This window comes from Mytilus trossulus, chromosome 8 (assembly GCF_036588685.1).
Source record: "Mytilus trossulus isolate FHL-02 chromosome 8, PNRI_Mtr1.1.1.hap1, whole genome shotgun sequence".
Taxonomy (NCBI): domain Eukaryota; kingdom Metazoa; phylum Mollusca; class Bivalvia; order Mytilida; family Mytilidae; genus Mytilus; species Mytilus trossulus.
This window is the reverse complement of record NC_086380.1, coordinates 4,785,995-4,806,446: the sequence shown is the minus strand read 5'-3', so window position 1 is coordinate 4,806,446 and position 20,452 is coordinate 4,785,995. Positions and strand designations below refer to the sequence as shown.

The 20,452-nt window shown below is 30.3% G+C and overlaps 1 protein-coding gene across 6 annotated transcripts in view; it reads left to right on the top strand.

Moving 5' to 3' along the window:
• Positions 1–25: 25 nt before the first annotated feature.
• LOC134728153 (serine/threonine-protein kinase unc-51-like) overlaps positions 26–20,452 on the top strand; it is a 36,339-nt gene continuing 15,912 nt past the window's right edge. For 4 of the 6 annotated variants that reach the window (XR_010108776.1, XM_063592628.1, XM_063592629.1 and 1 more), the window contains exons 1-17: positions 33–484; positions 4,450–4,542; positions 4,874–4,924; positions 9,083–9,115; positions 10,001–10,037; positions 10,824–10,874; positions 12,718–12,840; positions 13,739–13,812; positions 14,071–14,231; positions 14,706–14,788; positions 15,382–15,438; positions 15,798–15,922; positions 16,635–16,785; positions 17,234–17,514; positions 18,057–18,129; positions 18,512–18,631; positions 19,718–19,912. Coding sequence is in view for 5 of the 6 variants with exons in the window: in XM_063592628.1 (XP_063448698.1) it covers positions 395–484; positions 4,450–4,542; positions 4,874–4,924; positions 9,083–9,115; positions 10,001–10,037; positions 10,824–10,874; positions 12,718–12,840; positions 13,739–13,812; positions 14,071–14,231; positions 14,706–14,788; positions 15,382–15,438; positions 15,798–15,922; positions 16,635–16,785; positions 17,234–17,514; positions 18,057–18,129; positions 18,512–18,631; positions 19,718–19,912 (1,798 nt within the window). In the remaining variant the exon portion in view is untranslated. Of the gene's footprint in view, positions 485–4,449; positions 4,543–4,873; positions 4,925–9,082; positions 9,116–10,000; positions 10,038–10,823; positions 10,875–12,717; positions 12,841–13,738; positions 13,813–14,070; positions 14,232–14,705; positions 14,789–15,381; positions 15,439–15,797; positions 15,923–16,634; positions 16,786–17,233; positions 17,515–18,056; positions 18,130–18,511; positions 18,632–19,717; positions 19,913–20,452 lie in introns of all 6 variants that reach the window. The other 2 variants (XM_063592625.1, XM_063592626.1) reach the window with 2 other exon arrangements.

Below are 20,452 nucleotides of genomic sequence, written 5' to 3'. Positions count from 1 at the left end.
ATTATGTATTTCTGAAAAAAATAACTCGAAACTTTGATCGTTACATACATTAACATTTCAAAATTTATGCTGGATTATTTATGTTAATTTATCATCGCGCAAAGGGATATGGATGTTCATTGGTCAAAACAAAACATAATCAGGTGTTCTTTTGACCTGTCAAACGAACGAAATAATTGATAAAGAAGAACCGAAACATATTTGGAACAAAAGAAGAAATCATACTACTTAGAAACGAAATGATTCTTCAAACTATTGTGTTAACATGACATTTCATCGAAATCTCTCGTAAATATGGAAAATTGATGCGCCATCATTATGGCATCTGCATCCAGCTTCAAAATGAATGATGCTGATACAAACTTCATTCATTGTAATTAAACCCTACTGAAATATGGAGATAGTTGGTGATTACGAATACAACAGGAAAGATCTCATTGGGCATGGCGCTTTTGCTGTTGTCTTCAAAGGGAGAAACAGAAAGGTAACAATTTGTTTTATGAAAATTTATCAAGACAAAGCAAGAGATATTTGACTGTATTGATCTTGTACATAGTCAGTTTGTATATGCTGTCACCCATTGCTTTGTTATGTACCTTATTGTTTACACAATATCCTTAAAAATTCCGGAGCCGTATGTGAATTAATTTAAAAGCAAAAGCTACAATCAGTACATACAATGACAATGTATGTTTTTTTTAAATATACAGATTGCATCACCTGATATCATGTTTAAAAATACATCCTCACCCTTTATTAGCGAAACAAAAAGGTGTAAAATTTAAAAGAAAATAATATCAATCACTTCATGTGTATCCATTGATACATGAAGTTGGTTTAATAAAGATTTCAAAGAAGCTGATTTAAGTTTAATATAAGTATTATTTGAATTTATTTCAAATCTTTATGTACATGTTCATGCAACAACTTGATTGATTTATGAAATAATGATAAATGAAATATCGAAAATAATAGACAGCGAAGAATCACATCCACGAAGCAACAAGGGCCTTTGCTTGGGACAGTCACATGACTTTGTACACAGTTGTATAGAATTGTACTGGGTTAAACTAGTCAGCTGTAACAAAGAAAGATGGCAACATTCCAATTTTCAATAACAGTTAACAGCAAATACATTACACAATAACAGATAACAAAAAAAAAGTAAAAGCCCAATAACAGCTAACAAAGAATAAGACCATAACAGCTAACAGCATTGAGCAAATATATTTTCAAAATAACAGATAACAAAGAATTAAATTGCCCCATGTTGTAAATATTGTACATTAATTGTACAAATATAGGTAAAAATACAATGTACATTTTTCGCTACACTCACAGTGACACTATCATGACTATATCAATCAGGTGAACATTGATGCTACCAATAGCTAGAGATAGCCAACCACTGTTGCTCTATTAACTGAATAAAACCAGATACAAAATGTATTGATAAATGTGATTAACCACAAAAAAAATGTATCCACATAAATGTAAGAAAGAGGGCAAAGAAATACATATAACCCACAAAAACAATCATCATTTGTTAATGTGCAGTTCAGATGGGCAAACATTGGCTATTGTGAGGTTCAGATGGGCACACATTGGCTATTAATTGTTCATTTGAATTTACCCCAACCAGGTCCTTTCAGTGTACATGTAAGACACAATGAATAAATTATCATCTCACTTTGTTAATTATTTTTCTACCAGTAAGGAGTTGACTTCAAACCATTTAAGACAATAATGATAATAAATTAATAAGAAGATATCAAATGACATTGAAATTAAAGCTGTAGCAATCAAGTGTTCTCCCCAAAGCCTGTTAGCATTATGGCAATATGATGGTATGTTTCAAGAATGTGATGCTATCTGAATTGTTTTTCTTATGGCTGTGATGCTATAAATTTTAGAAACAAATTGGTATTGTGAATTTCATTGCTTATCAAAACTATAGGTCACAGTATGGTCTTCAACAATGAGCAAGACCCATATTGTATAGTTACATGTATTTTTAAAATCCCCAAATGACAAACGTTTAACAATTTTATACGAGAACATTAAAGGCCTGAGTATAATCAGGATTCTCACTATGAAGATGAGTCCTAGACTCATGAAAATTTGTCTGCACTTACAAGGTACCATTTTCAAAAGTGCAGTACAAAACTGCATCAAGATTTTTGTATAAAGGGAACAAATGTACACTTATCATTTTATACTAAAAGTTTAACTGAATTTAATGTCATTTATTTTATCTATTAGTTCTAGGAGACTAAAATAATAAATTAGACTGCAACAAAATATAAATTTCTTACTATTGGACTCGCCATGCCCAAAAATGATTAGTCCCTAGACTTGCCTTCAAAAATCCTATGTGAGAACCCTGGTTATTATAAAAAAAAAAAGCCAATAACAAATATGATACATCTACATGTATATAAAGGATAGCAACAAACAACGACAACTCAGAATATTAACTGAGGCTCTTCACTAGGGACATGCACAAATATACTGCATGGTTGGTGAACTTCTGCTGTGATCTGCTCTATGGTCGGGTTGTTGTCTCTTTGACACATCACCCATTTCCATTCTCAATTTTCCACTTAAAGATGATAACATAAGACAATTGAATAGATCATTTACTGTAGACTAATCAATCCTTGTAATTCCCGGTGTTCTACCGTCAAAGGATATCTCTTAATGAGGCTCATATAAAATACCATCATAAATGTATGCTTGAAATTGCTTACACATGTACAACATGTACATGGACTACTGATTTAATTTTATTTTTTTTGGAAATTATCAGTTTGGTAGCTAGTTAGTCATATTCAAATTAGAAATACATGTACAAAAATTAAGGAAATTCTTTTCAATATCCTGTAATTACTGCAGAGAACATCTATAGGGAAATGAACTGTTTATTAATTATAAATGATCAGTAATATTGTGTTTATATTTTGATCATTGGTAAACTGTTGTTCTCCTGTACATACATGTAATGTATATATGAAAAAAAATAAACTTGCATGTCGTGATGTTGTCTAAAATATTTTTAAATTCAATTTATTGACATTTGTTATGATTAAATTCAAATAAACATTTTTAATATTTGAATAATCATTTCTGTTATTGTTTCAATAATATGACATATTTTGACAATCAATAATAATATGGACAACGTCATTGAGTAATGTTTATCAACATTGAAATAAGGTCTAAGGATAGTCGATTTCAAATGTTTGTAAACATTTGAAAGAATGCACCTCATGACAACAGTAACTTGACCTGACACAGTTTTAGGTTGGTTATTAAATAACATTTCCTACCTGTGTTTACATGTTATAGGTAAATCATGTTATAATTTCTAAAAATAGGACAATCAGCTGGTGTTCACTAGCAGACCATTGAACCAGTAACACAATTCCATATGTATTCAGGTTGATCTGCTGTCACCATGAATTTACAGAAAAAAACATCAACAGGTCCATCTGAACAGTTGGTTCACATCTGTCATTCCACTCTATGTGAAATTAATTGTCTCTTTTTTGTCAAAGTAGAAGTTTTCTGGGTTATTTATGATAAATAGTTTATGTTTACAAATTGTGACTGAGATGGAAAGTTAATGTCTCATTGGCACTCATACCACATCTTCTTATATCTATATATTAACAATGCAATACATGGAATATTGAGTTCAGGGACTAAACTTGGGAATTTCAAGCTAGGAGCCCAGACCAGATATTTCATAATTAGTTTCTATATGTTCAACTGAAATTTAACTGAAAGTTTAGGGGCCCAGCTCAAAATCTAGGAGCCATGGGCGACTGGGTCCCTTTAAGTTTTGTCCCTGTTCAGAGTTGACCTTTTTAAAATTCTTTGGAGGTACCTTCAGTTTATGTTTATGACGGACAAATGACTGAGGCACTTCCTTTTTTATTGTGTGATAATAAAAATGGGCTTATTATTACTTTAGTTGAGTTTAAGCATATTCATTTGCAGTGGATTGGGAAACATGTTTTGCAACTTAAATTAATCCCTTTCCACTTTGAGTGTGCGAGTGCTGCCTTGTAGCAGCATTAGCTTGCTCTTTTCATAAATCTACAATGGTGTCTTTTACGTGCAAGAGATATGGCTGTCTACTCACACATGATATTACTTTAGTCTCAACTTTATCATATTTCCCTTGAAAATATATGTGTACATGTATTAGCTAGTTAAGGCTTTCATTTTATTCAATGTAGATATATTTAGATATTTCAACTCGCCATCCATGATTGCCAAATTTGTTTTAAAGAACCATAATGATTTAAAACTCATATTTAAAATTTTTGCAAACCATATTCTACATCACATGTATCAGAGAGTTCAATTTCATGTCAAACATTCACACAATAATACACATAAAACACACAATCAATTCTGAATTTATGTAATTATATTTTTCAGAGGCCTGATAATCCAGTTGCCATCAAAAGTATTACAAAGAAGAATCTGGCTAAATCACAGAATCTTCTCAGCAAGGAAATAAAAATACTCAAGGTGGGTTTTCTTTCTCTATAAATCATGTATATATTTATATGACTGTTTGAAATATGTTACATACATGTAAATAACCATCTCTCGATTTCCATTGACTTGCACAATTTAGTTACCAGCATTTTAATAGCATTGTACATGTATTATAAAGTAAATCCATAATCTTATCCAGCAATTTTTTTTATTATTATAATTGTTTAATTCATCAATATGCATTATAAATCACACATGTTCAAAATTAAGTTGATGTTGCTATGTATTATTCAAAAGTCTACATGTTTTGTGTGAATAATTTTGAAAATGGATTTAGTATTTTTATTTTCATCCATTACAGGAACTGTCAGACTTGCACCATGAAAATGTTGTAGCACTTCTTGACTGCAAGGTAAGTCTTTACATGAATCTTCCAGATTTTATATCCCCATTGTTGCAGAGGGGGTATTAAGTTGTGCCCTTGTCTGTCTGTCCGTACGTCCCAAAGTTGGTATCTGTTCTTTAACTTTAGTTTGCCACAATCAACCACAAAAAAGGTCAAGTTTTAATGTTGGTGGCATCACTTTAACCATTCTAGAGTTATACCTCTTTACAATTTCTTAACTTTAGTTTACCTTTACCACATGTTACGAAACTTTAACACAATGCTTAATACCACAAAACTCAGATCAAGTACAAATTTTGGTATTGTCACTTTTACCATGTTTACTGTTCTTCAGTGTCTGTTTATAACTATGTTTGATATGTAAGCAGGGTCATCGTCTGTGCCCCATTGACACATTCCCCATTTATTTCATATTTTATGCCTTAAATTTTTTTTCAAAATGTTATGTTGAAATTATGAACATTTACTCTTGTTCCTGTACAGCCATTAACATGGTGCCAAAAGGTCATAAAGTATATAGTTGTAGGTCATCTTTATTTATAAATCTTTTCTATAATAGTCATCAAAATTACATGTAAAATTATACAAACATTTGAAGTTTTTGATGATTTTTGCATCGTAAACCTGAAATGACAACATGAATCATCTTATGAAATTGATACTTGATTGACAGATTAAACACATATTTCTATATTTGGATCTTACAAATGTACTTCACACAGTTTAACCTTATATTCGATTTTAGGCATTGACATCTAACTTGTGATATACTTGGGTTAAAAATTTAACATCCTGGGTTAAAATCTTAACATCCCTTTATTCAATTTTTGCATTTTTATTTATTTTGATTTTTAATCGTGTGGGTTTTCATTGTGTTCTAGTGGGTTGAACCCAATTTTCAAAAGGGCAGGATTTACACCTAAGAAGTTTGATAGAATTGGTATTAAAAATAAAAAATAATTTTCCAGGTCGCTCAATTACAAAATTAGCCAAACATTTCAACTACCTACCTGCCAGTCGACACTGAGGTTATTGATAAAATTGAGAATGGAAATGGGGAATGTGTCAAAGAGACAACAACCCGACCAAAATAAAAAAACACAACAGCAGAAGGTCACCAACAGGTCTTCAATGTAGCGAGAAATTAACCTTAACCTTGTGAGTTTCAGTGAGGTTTATAAAAGCTTGACTTATTTTAACCAACAGTAATGGTTGCTTTTCATGTTGAAAATCTAGTGGCATTAAACATCAACAAACAAAACATAATTTTCCATTGTATCATTATCCAGAGATTTTATAAATTTGAAGATAATCTGACCCTAATAGTTTGATAAAAGGACAATAACATTTAATCTGCTTGATAAAAATAGGGTGTTATATTACATGTGTATGTTCAATAGAGCAAATTACAACAATTTATTGTAATAAACTGGTTTTTATCACCTCAATCCTAGGTCTTTGAAAAAAATATAATTTCTGTAAAATCTTGCCCCTAGGTTCCATTCTATTGTCCTCTACTGTATATTGGTATATGCCACATTATCTGACATTACTGATTAGCCCTTTGTTTACATACAAACATGGAAATATTTAAATACAATACATGTATATAACAAAGTTATATGACCTTAGACTAAGACATGTTCCTCAAGGTCACAGACTATGTAATTACCAAGTGACAGATGGATTGATTATCAGTTTGGTGATAAAATATCTAACAGCTAAATCAAATTACAAAAGAACCATGAAAATGTTTAGATTTCTCAAAAATGGCAAAACTGTGAAAGTAATTATCAGGTTGTTTTACAAATTTTTACACATTGATTGTTAAAAAATATATTTATTACATGTATGGTCATTTGTGTAGATTAATCCGACTGGAAAAATGATAAAATATTTAACAGCTAAATCAAATTACAAAAGAATCAAAAAAATGTTTAGATTTCACAAAAATGAGAAACTGTCAAAGTAATTATCAGTTATGTTGCTAATTTTTACACATTGATTGTTAAAAAAATATATTTATTACTTGTTAAAAGAATTTATGGTCATTTGTGTAGAATAATCCGACCGGAAACCATGAGAACAAAGGATTTAGTTTTCCAAATACATATAATATCATAAAATTGAATGATAAAAAGTCAGTTACTTGTAAACATGTTTATATCTCAGACTATTTCCAAGAATATTTTGTCCTTTAAATGTCAGACATAATATTGAATGCAGCTAATTAAATTTATATTTTCCAGGAATTTGATCAATGATTTTGTATAAAAACTTTGAAAAAGATATTCTTAAAATATTTGTCAAGGAGATTTTTTTGAAGGCAGAAATATACATAGTGGGCACAGACTTTAAGTAAAAGATTCACACATATGAACAATTTTGTATAAAAAAAAGTGTTAATATTCTCCGTCAAGGTTAAAAGGATGAATCGTGAAAATAAATATTTAAGTCGATCTTGAAGCTTCAATAATCCATATTTGAATTTTAACTATTATGACTGTGTTGCCTCATGCTGAGTTTTAAAACTTTGTATTCCATCAGATAAGGTCTAATTAGAGATGTTTAAAAACTAGTTTATTTCCACCAGTATTTTTAGTCTTTGATGTTTATGTATTGATAGGTAAATTGATGGAAATATTCAATTTTGGTTATGGAAAATAATTAAAAATAATGATCGTTTCTGTTTAATGTAATGGATGACCTTTAATATTATTATTATTATTTGAAATTCTTTGATAACTCTATACTGTCATGACAGTGCTGATAGTTAAAAAAATGTAAACAGGCTAGAGTAAAAAAGATTATAAAAACATGAATCAAAATAGTATGTATAAACAAATGATGTACATGTTAGTGTAGAAAATGACTAGTACAGGTACACCAGTTTGTAATGGTTTAAACATGAGTGGGACATACAGTCATCACATGGTACAATGTACTAAAGAATCTAGACCGGTACAAATGTAGAGAACTAATTTAAATAACTTCTTAGTGGGTCATATGGTCCTTGAGGTCATCAAGGTCAAATACTTGTAAATTAATTCAAGTTTTATTATATAACCAGTAAATACAAGTGATTATCTTGATATCAGTGTATTTGTTTTGTAGTTTTGCATTAAAAAGTCAATAATTAATGACGTCTATCATATTACTAATCCATACTCACAAATAGGATTAGATAGACATAAATATTGTAAAAAAATTGTTCCTTTTAGTATGATTATGTAAAAAGGATAAACTTGATGACATTGGGATCTTTTTAATACATGCCCTATGGTGTACAATTTAGGTATTTTGCTTGTTGATCTTTGATTGGAAGCATGGTTCCTTTCAATATCATTGCAATGTAGTCTTTTTGTGTTAAAGTGAAGCAGTGGGAAAAATAATTGATTAATAAATCAATCAATTTCAATATACATGTACATCCTGGATTCCTGATATAGTACTTTTTTGATCTAAGTGCCTGTTACTGCCTGCTTTACTTCATAAAATAATCCTTATTATATTGATCCTGTAAATCATTAAGCAATAACATGCAATTTATAATTATATGTTATGTATGAAAATAGAGCTAATTGATAAAGAGCTTTTCTCTAAATTGAATTTGACAATTGGTTAATTTTGTGGAATCTAACATTGTCTTAAGGACCTAGTTCTATCTTTTTAAATTTTATGGAATATAAAAATAAAGGGATACGTGTATGAATTCAAGACACAAAATACAGCAAAATTTTAAAAACCCAAAAGTAAAGGATCATATGCTTTAATTGCTGGTCTTCATCTCAGATTCACAATGAATGCATAAGGCTTTTAATATGTTTATTCTGAAGGGAATGATGAAATATCTTGGAAACCTTTGTTTGAATCTTGGAAATGAGAATTGGTAACACAACTGAATAGTATATACCAGCATGACCAGTGAATACCAATACCAAATTATTTATTATAGTGACATATGTTTTATGACAATTTACAATATTTCAATAAGCAGTTGTAATTACATGTATCAACACCCGGCCCTTTGGACCTATATAAGTCACTTTAAACATTTATACATAAAAAATAATAATCATTTAACAGCGGACAAAGTTAGTATTTATGTTTGATTGTGTATATATGTTATAATCTTATTTAAATCTCTTATTTTTTCTTCTTCAGGAAACTACAAATCATGTCTACTTGGTCATGGAGGTAAGATAAATTATCGCTTTCAATTAGAGCTGATTTCCCAATGCTTTCTTTGTTTGTATATCATGTATATTATACAATTGTAATTGGGATAATGTCAAATTGGAATATAATATATAAAAGTTTAACTATCATGACTACATGGACTATGCATATATATAGTGTTTGAAGATGTCAACCTTTATATGAAAGTTTGAGTTAACATTTTTACAAAAAAGCAAGCAAGCCACTCAAAGTTTTACTCTACAGGCAATAGGAAATCAGCGATAAATCTTGTTTATAATACAGAACAGTAGAGTAGGAAGCCAGACATTCCTACAAGATGATAAATATTACATAAGAGTTGTAATTTGATATTATTATTGTGAAGATAACTTTCTGTTGTTGTTTAAAGAATACATAAACATGTTAAGATTGGTATTCTCAAACTATAGGTTGAGAAACTTTTAAATTAACAATATAGGAATTATATAAGAAACAAATCATCACATGTCGATTACCAAAAAAGGGACAAAAGAACCAAAGACACACACACTATTAAATGGAATTACACTTTTTTGGATTTAAATCTTCATCAGAACGCTTATCTTTGAAAGAGTTTTTTCAACACATGAATACTACTATGCAACCAAAAACCTTAAGTATGAGAAGTTATATAACCTAAAGGAGCCTTATAACCAAAGTAATCTGCAGTCATGACTGTCAACTTTTCCGTAATGAGTTGGAATCTTAGTCAATTTCTTAACAATTTGGTAATTTTTAGCCTTAGAAAGCAACTATGTTGTCAACCTTGTAAGTTTCTTAACAATTTGATTATTTATCTGTGGAAATAGCTTTTAAAGTTGACAGTTTCAATAAAGTGTATACTGTATTTTTTTGTTGTTTCAGTATTGCAATGGTGGAGACTTGGCTGATTATCTTCAAGGTATAATATTGTAAAATAAAAGCATCTATGAGTTTCTATAGTAACACTTTCCTTAGTAAATGAACTTATTCCCGACATAACTACCATACAGAATATTGATTCCTGTCGATTTTTATTAAGTTATCTTGTTGCAAATATGAATACATGCAAAATTCTATAAATAGCAGTGCATTATCACATAGATTTATAGACTTGATAATATTTGGTATTTGGCTTAAGCTTGTCTTACAAATAATAATGTTCCAATAATAGTGTACAGGAAACACACATAACAAGGTAATCAATGGTTGGCAGCTATGACGGTATACATAATTCTTTCGTCACATACATATAACTATTGTATATTAAGAAATAATGGCATGCAATTATTAATGAGATTTTGTCAATTTAGACTAAAATGTTATTTAAATTTTGCAATATTTAGAAAAATCCTGTTTAATTTATATAAAAAAAATCAAAATGCCAGTTTGAATTATCACGATTAAAACCCTGTCACATTTTTGCAATAATTTTTCTGAATTTACAGTAACCACGATAATTGCAGCATTTTTTGGTATTGGAAATTAAATGAGATCAAATCAATGAAAAACAACAACATTTTAGTAGAAATATTGATTGACATGATTGATGTTAGGTCTACTTTATACAAGAGAATATATATATACTAGTCTATTTTATACATACACATACCATTAATTATGGTTATGATTTAAAAACATCAAATGGAATTATAGGCTTACAGTTTCTTTAACTGTATACTCATTTGCATAATATATTTTATTTCAGTCAAAGGAACCTTGAGTGAAGAGACTATTGCTGCCTTCCTTAGACAAATAGGTTTGTTTTAACACATTTACATGTTTAATTATTGCATATTCATAGTTCTTATAAGGATGTTGAAAATTTGCATAAAGATACTGAAAATTTGCTTAAGGATTTTGAAAGTAATACAAGGATATTAATAAAGTTGTAATTCTTTGGATATATTTTTCCTTATTCTTGTGATTAAAATAATTTCATTGGGGTTGGGTCATTATGGAGGTAATACACCTTATAGCTATCTAGTCCAATCCGGGAAAAACAGTCATTTATACAACTTCCTGTTTGGGTCAGTCTGCCGAAAATAGAGATCATCAGTAGTGAGCTGAGGGAGGAAAAACTTTAGAAAGCTATCATTAAGAAACTTTACAAGAGTATGATCCACTTTTTCGTAAATTAAAATAGAAGAAAATAAATACTTTATTTGAAGTATTTACGGTAGTTTAAACAGGTCTCGTAAAAAGTATCATGCATGGTGAATTGTTTAAACAGGGTCCCAGATAGCTTCAACTGGATGAAAAAGTTGTGTAATTTTAGAACTTATCCAGAATGGAATAAATAGGGATTAGGTGTATTGATATAACATTCACTTTTTTCTGCTTTTCTTGTTTGTTGGTTTAAGTTATATCAAGAGATGTTTTTATTATTTTATTGTAAAATCTTTTCTAGTCAATTTTTGCAAATACAGTAAACTCTTTAGATCAGTTGACTTACATGACTTAGATTTTGAATAAGTGAAAATTATCCTGAATTTTCTTTTATTGATATATGACATGTATTTCCTGGTTGAGTCAAGATTGGATAAGTCAAATTTACAGTTGCCTCAATTCAATACACCTGTGTTAAATTATCTGCCATTCACCACTGTATTGATTTAGTACATTCTTTTTACCTGGGAGTTTAAGCTGACATCATGTCTGATTACTATCATGACTAATTAAGGATACTATTTATGGATTATGAAAAATTAAATCACAAGTTCGATAATCATATTGTTATTATACATAGGGGGTTTGATTTTGCATTAAGGTGGCATCTAACTTTTCAGGGAGATAACTCTGTGAAAATCATCTAAACATTTTAATCTCCTTGTATTGTTAAGTAAATATTAAGCTTCTCAATGATCAAAATTAGTGTTTGTCAAACTGCTATATAACCCATGAAATTTTTCTGAAAAAGGTGGTTGGTTCAAATTTTTTTATTTTTTTTTATTTTTGTTAAAGAGTCAAAATAAACATATTATTAGCTGCTGTTAAGAAGTTTGAAATCACAATGACTTATCTCACGATTTTTGCCAATCCTTCAGAAAATGCATTAAGAAATGAATTTACATATATAAAAAAGAAGATGTGGTATGATTGCCAATAAGACAACTATCCACAAAAGACCAAAATGACACAAACATTAACAACTATAGGTCACCGTACGGCCTTCAACAAAAAACAAAGCCCATACCGCATAGTCAGCTTTAAAAGGCCACAATAAGACAATGTAAAACAATTCATACAAGAAAACTAACGGCCTAATTTATGTAAAAGAATGATCGAAAAACAAATATGTAACGCATAAACAAATGACAACCACTGAATTACAGGCTCCTGACTTGGGACAGGCACATACATAAATAATGTGGCGGGGTTAAACATGTTAGCGGAATCCCAGCCCTCCCCTAACCTGGGACAGTGGTAAAACAGTACAACATAAGAACGAACTATAGAAATCAGTTGAAAAAGGCTTCACTCATCAGATAGACAAAAAAATACAAGTGGATGTGGTAGAGTACATTTAGACCCAAAATTTTCACTAAAGCAAAAGCAATAAATGTTTTAAATAAAATTGAATTTTGATTTCATATTTTCAGCTGCTGCCATGAAAGCTTTGAATGCCAAGGGGATAGTACACAGAGATCTGAAACCACAGAACATATTGTTGTGTCACAGTGGTAAACCTAACCCACAGGCTTCAGAGATGAGACTCAAAATAGGTAGGTAGCGTTTGTATATTGATGGAAAGGATATACATATAAAAGAAGATTTGGTATGATTGCCAATGAGAATTATCTCCACAAGAAGCCAAATGGCACAGAAATTAACAACTGTAGGTCACTGTACGTTTGTTACATGGCTTAAAATACATGTTTTCTAGTAGTATTCTTTTTTTTCGAATTAATGCACCTGGTTTTCAAATTGACCTGTAGACTTCAGACAGGAACAGATTAAATGGACATAAAATCAAAGCACCTTCATTGTAAAAATTCTTTTAAGGAGGGCACTGCATTATATAAGATTATACATTTTCCCATAAAATTGAAATTGATCAGATTGTAGAATTTTGTGGATCTGTAACAATCAATAACCAAATAAGTCATACATACATGATATGAAAAAATGAAATGTGGTTTAAACATCAGTTTGACAAAACTAAAAACTAAATAGCCTTCAATGATAGGCAAGTATCAATGTTTTCTATTTCAATTATTATCCAGTAGAATATAAAATAGAAAGCTGTGGTGTAATGATAAGCGTATCAGACTAATAACACAAAGGTTTCTGTTTCGAAACCCATGTCGGGGAGAAAAATTCTGGAAGTTAATTCTAGGCTTTCCCTTGACACATTTGTCTTGAGAAGTGATGATAGTCTGGCGGAAAGGGACGATAAATGGCTTACACCTACATTAAGAGAGCTATATCTCTTGCTCATTAGATTTTCGAAAAAAAAGAGTAGGCTAATGCCGCTACAAGGCAGCAATTGCACCCACAAAGTGGAAAAGGATTAATATAAGTTGCAATAACTTGTTTCCAAATCCACTATAAATAGATATGTTTAAACTACCGTTAACCATTATCCATGTCATATAATTAAGATCCATATCTTCTTTTCAGCTGACTTTGGGTTTGCAAGATTTCTTAATGATGGTGTGATGGCTGCAACATTATGTGGTTCTCCTATGTATATGGTAAATATTATTAAACATTATGAACTCAATACAATAATACTGTTTAGTTTGAACATGTATAATTGTAAACACTTTTTTTCTGGATATCGTTATTAAACATTGTGAGAAATGGAAAATTTGATCTCAGTTGAAAATCTAGATAGTTTTAATCTTCTTAAATTATGATTTTATAATTGGTAAGATGTAGTATAGAGTCAGTAACTTAACTGACATAACTTTTCCTTGATAGGTTATAATTGTTATATTTTCCTTTTACAGGCCCCAGAAGTTATAATGTCCTTACAGTATGATGCTAAAGCAGATCTATGGAGCATAGGAACAATTGTATTCCAGTGTCTGAAAGGCAAAGCTCCATTCCAGGCTCAGACACCCCAACAACTTAAACATTTCTACGAAAAACATGCTGAACTTAAACCTAAGTAAGTTAGCTGACTATGAGGTATGGGCTTTGCTCATTGTTGAAGGCCGTACATTGACCTATAGTTGTTAATTTCTCTGTCATTTGGTCTCTTGTGGAGAGTTGTCTCATTGGCATTCATGCCACATCTTCTTTCTATTTTTTTAATTCTAAAGAAAATGCAACCACAATCAATATATTATTCTAAGTGCCTCCCACACCCCATTCTTTTAAATCTAGAACCACCCTTATTGTAAATCAAGGTATTTCACTGACATTTTTTCATCTTTAGCCATTTCTAGAATTGTGGTGATATATATTTTGCAATTATCTAGCATAGTTAATTTATCCTATAAAGATATCTAAATTTCTCATTTTTGCAACAATTTATTTACACTACATTTTTACTCTCACCAAATATGTATCCAAAAGACAGGTTACCCTTTTACCAAGCTTACACAACAACATTTACAATTATTTTGTTTATCTATTTTAGTATCCCCAAGGATACCTCACCAGAACTCAGAGATCTGTTGTTGAAGATGTTGAAACGTAATGCTAAGGACAGGATTGATTTTGGTATGCCAAATTTTGTGCTTTTACTACATACATAATATAGTATTTTAAGTTTGCTGTACTCTATTTTTCTACACCTTTAGGTGATATGAATAAAGAGAGATGTTGGGTATTCCTCAATGCGACAGCAACCCAAAAACACAAAAATCCAAAAGACACACAGAGGTCAACTCAGTGTCTTCAACAAAAGACAAGTGTCTCTCCAACATATCAAGATCCTAAGTTTTTCCTGAGTTATTCACTCTTTCACAAACAATTAGATTGATTCCAACTATCCCTTTATAAAATGATTTTAATGACATTAAGCTATGTTGTGATGATTTTGTTATACAAGATGTATTAAAATCATGTTAATTTATCATTTGTATAAGGTTGGTGACATTGTGTACAACTGTGTAAATTTATAAATAAATATCTTCATTTCAAATGGATTGATTGATTGATGGAGATTGCTTACACTGCAGCAGCACTTTCTAATGGATTAAAATTTGTTATCTTTTAATGTTTTGATCAAATTTAATGCTTATACATTTAGTGTATAACTTATGTAATATATATGTATATGATATTAACATTATGTATATTTGTCGTTACAGAGGATTTCTTTGTTCATCCCTTTTTGAAACCTCCCTCGCCATCACCTTCTTCTGCCTGTAAGTAATAATATTTCTTATCAATTTATTTTCATCAACAAAATACGTTTGTCCCATATTTTAAAAGATTTTTAAGGATAAGTCAGTAACAAAAATTGACAAAAACAAAAAGATGAACAAATAAAATTTAATAGAATACATGAGATTCATTGAAGCTGTGTGAAATATTAATTCATTAAAAAAAACTTTGCTTTTTGATCATTTTCTTTTCATATGATATAGTATATTTTTCATTATTTATATGGGTACCAAAGAAAAAAGAAATTTTGCTATTGAATTATGAATTAGTGATAAAATTTTATATGTTTATATATTATGCATCCTGGTTCACCTAAAATATTATGATATATCCATTGCAGCGTCTCCTGTACCAGTTCCTGGTAGAAGTAGTCAAGGTTGTTCCTCAGAAAGTCCCACACCTCCACGCTGTGTGTCTGCTTCACCACTTTCTGGAAAAGTGCAATATTCTCCCCCACCTTTTAAAGTAAGTCTGTGACAGTAAAATACATATCATATTGATGTGGTCTACATGTATAATAAGTTAAAGTTGACCTTGAATTAATTTGGAAATTTTATTAAGGTTTCAATTTGTCATTTTGCTCCTAGCCCTTTACAAGTACTGATAAATTCTTAACTTTCAAATGTTGGGCATGTTTGAGTATTCTAAATTAAGGTCAACACTAAAAACAACTTTGTTCAAAATTGGATTTAATCTTTCAATTTTGAGTGTATACATAGGATTTCTATTATTTGGATTTGAAAAGGTAAAAATAAAAGTGACAAAGGATTATTATGGGATTTTTTTTTTGTTAATTACCGAAATGTCATAAAAAGTATCTATATTATAATAAATGTGGTACACTGATATATAAGTATGACCTTATTTACAATGCAACAGTTTAAGACTTTCACAAGCTGTGAAATTTCATTGTTTGTTAGTTGGTAACTCAAATCCTAGGTGAAATCAATCCGAGATAATAGATGAACACCTGTTTTGTATGATTAGAAGACAATAGAGCTATTTTTCAGAATGCTAGTCAATAATTATGTTTTTTTGAATTAAAAAGTACAATAATTTAAAATTAAACAGTGCAAAAAGTTGTGTGCTACCTTTAACATTCTTACCTGGGTATATGATTCGAACAAAACAGCTATTGTAAATTATCCAATCATCAATAGATATTTGTTTATTACAGCCCCCAATTGCCAAACCAGAAGATTTAGAACCTATGCAGACCTCTCAGGAACCAAACGGATTTGAGAAAATAGAAAAAGACAACCGATGTGATAGTCCTGCTGGAGACGACTTTGTACTAGTACCAGGTGGATTACAGGGAGATAACTCAGGTAAAAATTATTTTATATTCTAATGCATAGAAAAAAAAGATGTGGTATGCTTGACAGTAAGACAACTTTTCACAAGAGACCAAATTATACAGAAAGTAACAACTAAAGGTCACTGACGGCCTTCAACAACGTGCAATGCCCATTACACATAGTCAGCTATAAATGGCCATGAAATGTGTTATTTGATTTTTGTTAAATGGAATATTTATGACTATAAAAGCTCAGCATTTTAAATCTTGGTAAAAATATTGATTAGTTTATTTTTGATTGTATAAAAGGATTCCCAACATAAGTTACAGTAAATAATGTTGATAAAAATAACAAAGGAGGATCAGTTTATTTACACTGTATAATGACTAAAAGTACTTTTAATTAAAAAGTAAATAGTAAAAGTTATGACTGAATGTTTTGTGAAACTGTTCTAAATGCATATATTATATGATTTCAGACAACAGTGATAGAAGTTCAGGTGAAGGACTTAAAAACACCCCGTCACCATCTCACAAAGCTACAATTAGTCCAAAGTCCAAAACAGTCAAATTCTTAAAGACTGAAGAACAGACTAGTCCAAATAGACCCTCAAGTTTACCAATGCATGTAGGCCAGGGGGGATCGTCAGAGCCTATTCCAGTGCCAACACAGGTTAATGCCTACAAAAGGATTAAGTCTGGTGGGTCGTTCAGTAGTCCACCTAAAGACATGGATATTTCACCTTCTAGCTCAGCTAAGGTTAGTTTGTATTAACAATTTGATTTATAAATTTTTATGCTCCATCTAGTGGCATTATGTATTCCTGTTAAGTTTGGTCTTCTGTTTTTGATGAAGTTAAAATCCAAAAAGCTTGAAACTTAGTACACATGTTTCCTATGATATGATCCTTCTAATTTTAATGCCATTTTAGACTTGACCCAAATTTTACAGTCCACTGAACATAGAAAATGATATTTTGAATGGAGCATCCGTGTACTATGGACACATTCTTGTTTAATATTAAAAAGCTGTATGTTAAAAAACGAGATACTGATGAAGAATTAATATCTATTTGAGATAAGATCGAATGTAGGAAAGCGAAGCATTTTAAAATCTTTGTAAAGGCACAAAACAGTTCCAATTAGATTTTATCACTTGTCATTTGACAAAAAAATGGTTCTTAAATGCGATTGTGGCTAAAATACTGTATATCAATAATCTTATACAGACTTAAAAGAGCTAATATAACTCAAGTGTCAAACTTCATACATGCTTAAAATTATTTACCTTGTTTTATTCAGGATATGGATAGAAAGAGCTCTTTATCTAAAGCATCTTGTGCTGTAGACGTTGGATCTATGTCTCCTCCTGCAGGTATACCTATTCATTAAAACTATTAAAAAGAAAACGAATTTTAAAGAATTATTATGTCAAGCTGCACTTGGGAACATCCATATGTCTTCTATTTGATGGAAGACATTTTAATCTAAACCAAATTTTTACTGCTCATCGAAATGCATTGTTCAAAGCTTAAAATTCTTCCTAAACATGAATGAAATATTTGCCACTAGAAGCTAAGCAACCAACAATCAATCCATCAAAGCTTTAAATTGCAAACAATGAACAATAAATTTACCGGAACCTTTTATGACCCAAACTTGAAAAAAATGCAATCTTAGTGATTATCAATGGTTTAACCTCCATAATTGTTGCCATGTTCTTATATCAATATTTTGCTTATATTATTTTTTTACAGTGAAATTTTCCATCGGGACACCTCCAAGCTATGCTGGATATATAAGGAAGAGCAGCATTGGGACATCCCCTTGTTCCAATAACAATGTGTCCCCCTCCAACTCACCTCACAGAAGAAATAGTAAGTGTTATTAAAACATGTGATATGTCTTTTAGGGATATTAGGGATGTTTGCCACTCAAATGAAATAGAAAATAAAATGATTTACCAAAAGCTGTTCAATAAAAAAATGCATAGTGCCCAAGAGAGGCACTCACCTTTTAGTGGGTGAAAATGTTTAACTGTAAGTGAAATACATAAATTAGCCTCTAAGGGTGGTTACTCTATTTTGAATGTGTCACCACTGAGTACCATGTACATTTAAATGAAATAGCCTTGAATGGAAATAAGAAGAAAAAAACCTGACTAAAGCAAACATCCACAAGCTCCTGCTAGAACTTCATACCATCAGCACTCATTACATTTTTTATTTTTTTTCACCTTTCGTTACTTACCTATAATTCAGTTTTATTTTTTATTTTGAATCTTTACAAATGACCGAAGAGCTAATTTATTCCATTTTGTGTTGTGTGGTTTTATGAGTTGTGACTAACAGATCTAAAGTGGATTGTTAAATAAAATGGATTGAAAAATGTTTCAAACAAACAGACAACATTTTTATTGAACAATTTGAAAAACAACAAAATACAGAATTAATTTTTAAGTTGGAAACCATTTAAGAATTACCAAAGGTATTGGTAAATGTTTAGCAATTGCCATTACTTTGGCTTCATTGTTTATTCCTTGAGTACCAATTTTCAAGGATTTTGTTTGTAAAGTTAATGCAAAACATTGTGTATACCGTATAGCCGGGTTTTTTCGCGGGTGTACAATTTCGCATTTTTCATTGAATAAGGTATACAAAATATTTTTGCGTTTACATGTACACTTTTAAATTGGAAAAATTTATTTTGGCGATTTTGTTGTAACAGAATCCACGAAAATAAGCGAAAACTTACACCACGCCAAAATAACCGGCTATACGGTATTCTATAGATTTGTAGACAAACTGTTTAACAAACCCATGAAATTAAATATCCACTAACATACAATTTTTAATCAATCTTCAAAAATTTGGTACCAACAAGAATTAAAAGAAGTCACAGTTTGAGTTTCATGTATAACATTTTTCATTCTGACACATTCCCACCCATTCCTTTTCCTATAGGCTGCACTTCTCCTATGAATCATGGATTAGGGTCACTCCCTACTATAATGGGATCACCTACCAAGTTTGGAGGCAAGTTTATCGGTAGTCCTAGTCCAGATGAAATGGGTACAGAGCCAGTTAATGCTGCATTTGGTCATTCAAGAACTAAAACATTACCAGATAACATGGCTACTATTCCATTCTCAAGTGAAGGTTTGTTTGCATGTAATGTTTTAATTATATATTATGTGTGTTATTCAAAGCTAATACAAAGTTTTATGAATACAGGAGAGAAACAAATGAAAATTTATGAATGCATGAGAAAAATAATATTGACAGGTTTCAGGGCTTACTTAGCCCCCTTCGATTTAAAAGATAATGCTAAAATACAAAATTTCTTCAAGATTTGGAGACAGGGTTGCCTTTTAAATTTGTCAATAAAGCAATGCATACTTGTTTTCTGATTTTAAAGTAACAAATGTATCTGAAAATAATAAAAAATATTGTGAAATAGTATATTCATATCATGATATTAAATCTACACTACTTCAATGATAACAAATTATGTATATGTATAATTAAGAATGGTATCTGAAGAAAGGAAAATATTTTTGAGCATTTAATTCTTTATAAGCCTTGCAAATTCAAAAAGAAATGATGTTTCATTCCCTGTGAAAATTATTGAGTGATGAAAATTGGAATTGTTAAAATGAAGTTTAAATTAATGTTAGTATATGTATATTCACAAGTTTA